Here is a 6,544-nt window from a genome sequence, read left to right as displayed (position 1 = left end):
ATCGGCACATAAGACCCATCATGAGACTAGAAATTCAAAAGAGAAAATCAAATACACAAGAACTGGTAGTAGTCAGACAATGGTTACAACATGATAACATCAGCTCTGTCTGAGATCAACCTATTCTTAGAATTATTACCCCTGTCTCATGGGCATATGCCCCAATCACAGTCCCAATTCTTGGTCCAGTGCTTAACCCATCATTGGCCTGCCTTCTCTAACTTTCTGATTATACTATTTTGTGCCTTGGATAATAGACCAAGGGGGTCTTGCTCTAGCAAGTCTTTCCATGAAATTCAGGGTATAGTGCAGCACATGTTCTTCTCCTATTATCTTCTTCATCATAAATTCCAGTATAAGAAAGGGGAGCAGCCGTTATCCTAAGCATTTGGGGGAAATTCTCTATTTATTGGAGGAGCCCACCATTGGCCCCTGATTTTGTTTCTGGCAAGGAAGTTGGAACATCAGTGGTGGCCAGAGAGGAACATCTTTGGTTAAGGCAATGCAGACCACAGTTAAGTGTGTACTCTGTGGCAACCTCTATGCTCGTCCTAGGCTTGCACAAGCCTGCCTAATACACCATAAGATAGGTCTGTAAAATTAGATTATAGCCAGAGGCTTGCTTCTTTGTTGTGTGTGCACTATGTATGTGTATGCCAGGAAACAATCATCTTGGTCCTCAGGGGCTACCTTTTCACCCCCATGATTCCTGGGGACCCCGGGACCTTCAGAGATAAAGCAGAGGAACACACTGGGAGGCGGCACTTGTGAGAAACCATCTACTTCAGTGAAAATCTCATCAATCCAAGCCGGTTTGCTTGTTCTGGCTAGTTAAGCTTCAGCACAGGTCTGAGCCATCCTTCAGGTTTTCACACAAGAATCAGAAAACAGCTGCTGCTAATACAACACGCAAACATTAGCATATACCCGAGGAGCAGTATTTTAGATCCTTAGATTATCTGCCAAAGTCTGCTTCTTGGTAAATAATGGTTACTGTTGTTATACTTTAACTAGTCAGACATGTCTCAGCCTGCTCCTCAAAGAGAACACTCACAGTCTCTCAGGAATAAAAACTTGCTTTATTTGGCACACAACAGTGAGGAGGTCTTGCAACATTTGCCAGAGGCAGTCAAACAGAGCAAGTAGTTCAGGCAAGCAATCACAAAATTCGAGCACCAACCAAACCAGAGCTAATCTTTCAGTTCCTGTAGATTAGACCTATTGAACGCACCCCTTTCTGCTTGTTGACTTTTGCGGCCCTTTATTTATGTATTGGAAGAACAAGTACTTCTATGGGATCTCTATGCCCTGACAATTTAATTATTGATAGTTTACTTTGGGCAAGTATCGACCATTCCTTTGTGAAATAAGCTAGGCTCTTAAATTAAAAACAAACAACAAAAGCTCTTTCCCACAGCGTGGCAGCATGTTCCCCTGGTTACAAGGTCCACTGGCCATCTCCCGGCCCGGCAGCTGCTTTGTCTGAATATTTAACTATCGTTCAACCGTAATGCACGGGGGAGGTGTGAATTAGGGAACAAGCCAGGGTCCTTCCATGGCCGCGAGAAGGCTCCAAGAAGTCTGCGGGGTCCACTTCATTCCTTGCTGTAGTTCTTTGGGTTTAGTGTCCCCAGTGTGAACACCTCGCCTTCCACAGCGTCCCATTCAGGACGCGAGCTCACGGTCCCCACCCGGCAGCACACAGGAGGACGCGCGCGGCCTCACCTGCCGCTGCCCGGAAACCACCGCGCCGCGTCGCCCCGCCCTCCCGCTCCAGCAATGGCGCAGCCGGAAGCCTGCCCGGGACTTCCTCACCCCGCCTATCCCCGCCTGTGGGCGGGGCCCGAGCGGAGCGGCTTCCGCCTTCTCCTTCCTGCCTGGTGGTGAGTGGGGATGGGAGCGGGAGCCCGTGGGATGTGCGTGTTCCCGGCGGTGGCCGTGGCTGGGCGTGTGGCGGGGCCACCCCGGCTCCCCGTGCCCCTGGCCGGCGGGTCCTGCTCGGCTTCGCTCGGCGGGACGCCGCCCTGCGCCTGTGAGGCCGAGGGATGGCGGAGGACGTGGCCCGGGGCGCGGGGAATCCTAAGGAGGGGAAGTTAGCCGAGAGGCTGGAGGTTTGGAGCCGCCAGGTGCAGCTCCGGGCCCCCCAGGCTTTTTGAGGTGGAGGAGTATGCCTGAAAGTGACGCGAGGATGTTTTGGTCTGAGACTGAGCCGCACCGAGATGTGTGGCCTGTGGTCGACAACTCTGCCACAGAGCGAGCCCTTGAGTCGCGCTGTTCTATCCGCAAAGTTACTTGCTTTTTGCTGAAACTTGTGCTAGTTCGTGACCGGGCTGGAGAAAGATCGGACCCTTCTGGACCTTCCTGCAACCCGGTTACAGCTGGACGAAGATGTCGTGAAATGAATGGGTCAGGATGATTAACGTCTCAAGCAAGTTTAGTATATTGAAAGTAGAGGCACGCTTTCTAACAGAAATACGAAGAGAGCGTGGCGTGGGAATGTGGGAGTTAAAACTAGTGGCAGTTTTCTTGATGTGACGGAGTTGTGGGTACCAAAATTATTTTGGTAGCCTTTACTTTCCTTTAAGGTACACTAATCGTACTACAGCCCACGAAGCCTTTAAAGAGCAAGTCACAGTGACTTTCTAATGATGTACCCAATCCAGCGAATAAATGAGTACTTAAGCACAAACATTTTAAGCTCTGGACTGGGGATGTTGGTCAGCAGTGGAGAGCCTGGCATGCTGTAGGCCTTGGGTTTGGTCCCCAGCAATAGAGACAAGGGTTCAAAATCTCTATGGGTATGGCTCCTGTAACATGTCGGCAAACAAAGCTTGTCTTTTTATAAGTCAGTGAATGGTGCATTTTATTATTCAAATTAAAGGTAACATAAGTTACTTAAAATACTTGGTTTCAGTTAGCAATTAGTACCTTATTTTGGGGCATTTGCAGTTGCAGTAAATTAGGAAGGGATAGGTCTTTACTTGTCATGTATGTTTTATGAGAATTTAGAGATTTTTCCCCCATTCCTACTCTTAATAGTTAGATCTTAATTTCCTTGTATTTTTTTTTTCCAACTCATCGACTGTATAGAATTCAAACCTCTCCAAAGTGTATGGTCAAACTAAAGAAGACAAGAACCAATACCATCTGAATTGTGACTGGCTCGCTGATATTCCTAGGAAAAATTAGAGATCACTACTCCAGCATAAGGTAGATAATTTAAAAAAAATCCTAGCTTGAGATTTTAGGTGGTCGAATACAAATATATATATGCATTGTAATATGTATTGTAATTCAGCCTGCAATTGAACACAGAGTTTACTGCTGGGCAAACTAGAAAATGCCTCTGAAGTCCTCACCATCTCTTACCAGATGACCCCTCTCTTATGAACTCAGAAACAATAAAAATCATAGCGATTACTGTGAATACTTTTTTTTTGTAGGTAGGGGCTGTCAAAATTGAAAGCCTGTAACCTAGCAGTCATTTTTTGCTCGATATAGTAATGTGGATTTAGCATAATGGTTTTCTTACCTAAGTTCTAGAAATAGCTATTACTCCCCTTTCTCTGAGAATTTATGGTCTGGCTTGAGAACTCAGACATGAGTTTGATTTGTCCTGTGTTAATTAGTACTTAGCAGTACTCAACACATGACAGGGTTCAGCCCTTCCTGAAATGAACTTGTGAAACTCAAGGTCCTCGCTCTTTCTTAGTTTGTTTTGGGTATCATAAAGGCATGGAGAATGTCCATAGGACACAGTCCATTTGGCCTTTACCTTCTATACACTATTTGTGATGCTTCATTTGAACTGATTTTCCTAAATAGAGATGATATTATTATTATTATTTTATTATTATTATTACTTGGTTTTTTCGTTCGAGACATGGTTTCTCAGTATTGCTTTGGAGCCTGTCCTGGAACTCGCTCTGTAGACCAGGCTGGCCTCGAACTCACAGAGGTCCACCTGCTTCTGCCTCTCAAGTGCTGGGATTAAAGGCATACGCCACCACTGCCCAGCCAAGATATTATTTTTTATTAAAATACTGCTAGTTAATATTTTAAAAAATGAGTGATAATGGAATTCTGCTTTAATTGGATGCTACAACTTTCAGGATTTGATTAACCATACAGTCTTCTGTTTTTTGCCTTGCCTCCATTCTCCAAGCCCCAGTTTCCTGCTTGCTACGAAGATGCTTGATATAAAGGCTTGGGCTGAGTATGTAGTGGAGTGGGCTGCCAAGGACCCATATGGCTTCCTTACAACAGTTATCTTGGCCCTTACACCACTGTTCCTAGCCAGTGCTGTACTGTCCTGGAAGCTAGCCAAGATGATTGAAGCCAGAGAGAAGGAGCAAAAGAAGAAACAAAAACGCCAAGAAAACATTGCAAAAGCTAAACGACTAAAAAAGGACTGAAGGAGTGAACAGACTCTGCAACTAGAGAAAAATCATCTGGAAAATTCTGCAGGACTCACTAAGGTTCCAGTAGATTTCATGATAGTCTTATTTAATCTGACCGAATGGAAGTGTCATGTTCTGACCTCAATACTTTAGTAACTTTTAGGTTTTGGAAACAGAAGCTTGTTGGAACCCACTGACAAGTATTTAAGTTAGCATTTATCATACAGGTGGAGCATACCCTAATGTGAAAATTCAAAACTCGGCACTGTAAAATCGTAACACCTGTGTTCAGACATGATGCCGAGAGTGAAAAATCCGACGCCCTATTTTGTGATGGGTTGCAGTGAAAATACAGGTGCGCTCAGAAACACACAAGACTACCATCAATCCATGAGAAACATAAATTAACCTTATGTTTACATTTGGAAAACATCCCTCCCATCTAAAATGGAAAAAATAAAACATTACTGGTCCCAAGCACTTTTGTCTGCTTAACCTGAAGTAAAAATTCTTTAAACTGTCATTTGCCATTTTGGAGCTTAATGTACTCAGGTAAAAACCACCATGTAGAGAAAATGGTTTTAGATCATGAATCCTATTTAAATGGTAGTTTAAAATGGGGTTCAGATCTGAACAGAGGATATTAGGAGTGTAAAAGAAAAGTTTACTTTGGCTTAAAAGAGATAAAGTATTTAGTCACTATTTTAAAGTCATTGCTTATTTTTTTGGAATGGAAGCATTACTGACTTTCTCAAAGGAAGATTTTATTAATGATTATGGCTATTTGCACTCTTATGATATCAGCCCTGAACACAGCTGGCAATGACCCAAGACATTTCTTTAGTTTAGAAACTCATGTATGCTTCTCATTATTTTGATCATGGATAGGACTTTTGTACTTCGAATACCGCCCTTTTCTTGAGTGAGTTAGAAGAAGAGTAATATGATTTAAAGCCAGCGGTGAAAATGCCACATGCTTTTGATACCTGATTTTTCTTATACTCATTAGAACTGTGATATAGTTAATGTCACCAGATAATCTGCTGATCGCATAGACACTACTTTTGTTTTCATTCTTTTTCTAACTAATAGGTAGTGATGCCCCGTTACTTTTTACTCATACAGGTTCTAAGAGAAAATAAAAATTTCCAATTTATGAAGTCATACTTTAAACCAATAAAGGTTTAAATTTGGGAGAATTTTCATGGGTGTAGCAGTGATGGCAGGAACTGCAATAAAATGGCAAGTATAAAGTCAGGGAACTTTCAGTGTCAAAGACCCTAGAGACCATTAAACATGTATGTTTTAAATGCATGGCCCAGTAACTATCCATTGTGGTATTTAACTGCTTATTAATGTTTTCTGTACCTCTGATAATGAATTTTAAGTGACAGTAATTGTCAAAGTCTTAGTAAAAATGAAGCTAAATATTGAAATAAATTTGATACATTTTTATAAAGAGGTCTTGAGTTTTTGTGTTTTGTTTTTCGAGGCAGTTTCCTCTGTGTAACAGCCCTGAGTGTCCTAGAACTCACTCTGTAGACTACTGACCTCGAACTCTGCCTCTCCATTGCTGAGATTAAAGGCATGTGCCACCACGTCTTTTTGAGGAAGGAGTAATCATTTAAGTTATGTATGTCATTCGGGTTAAGGCTTCAAAAGACTATGTATTTCAGTCACAGCTAAATGTGCTAGATACAGGACAGTGTTTCTCAAAAGAAGCCAGTACATTTTGTTAGGGTTGGAGTCCAATTACTGAAACCAAACATACAATAGCCCTCAGTTACCCACTAAAGCTGAGGTTGCCTTGGCTTCGGAAAATTAAAGGCATGTATTTCACTAACAGTCTGGTTTTCTTTAATTTCTCTTAATGTGGCAACTTTGTATTTGATGTAAGCTATTATTTCTCTAGCCTTTTCAAACATCAACAGTGACTTTGTATGCATGAGGTCAACAAACATTTAAAATATGGGGGGGCATGTTGTGTGCTCTGTATAAAGCAGAGGATACTGTTAAGTTTGGGATTCTTCAGAACACTCCATCTTTTCTCACTGAGAAACAGTATTACCATAGGAGGAGTCTTCTTATCCATAGTACTTTTTTTTTTTTTAAAAGAAATGCCTGCTTGTCATTTCTGAATTTTT

At 42.4% G+C, this 6,544-nt stretch overlaps 1 protein-coding gene across 1 annotated transcript; it reads left to right on the top strand.

Annotated features, from left to right (window-relative positions):
* Positions 1-1,769: 1,769 nt before the first annotated feature.
* On the top strand, positions 1,770-5,859 carry Smim15 (small integral membrane protein 15). Its single transcript, XM_013126642.3, has 3 exons — positions 1,770-1,883; positions 3,091-3,210; positions 4,166-5,859. The coding sequence occupies exon 3, from the start codon at positions 4,191-4,193 to the stop codon at positions 4,413-4,415; it is 225 nt and encodes a 74-aa protein (XP_012982096.1). The 5' UTR covers positions 1,770-1,883; positions 3,091-3,210; positions 4,166-4,190; the 3' UTR covers positions 4,416-5,859.
* Positions 5,860-6,544: the final 685 nt, after the last annotated feature.

This window comes from Mesocricetus auratus, unplaced genomic scaffold (genome assembly GCF_017639785.1).
Source record: "Mesocricetus auratus isolate SY011 unplaced genomic scaffold, BCM_Maur_2.0 Super-Scaffold_100020, whole genome shotgun sequence".
Classification (NCBI taxonomy): Eukaryota; Metazoa; Chordata; class Mammalia; order Rodentia; family Cricetidae; genus Mesocricetus; species Mesocricetus auratus.
Note: the sequence above shows the minus strand (reverse complement) of the source record. Positions and strands in the feature narration are given on the sequence as shown.

What these genes read in the sequence shown, in the direction of transcription:
- Smim15 (XM_013126642.3), top strand. Translation starts at nt 4,191, where the DNA reads ATGCTTGATATAAAGGCTTGGGCTGAGTATGTAGTGGAGTGGGCTGCC.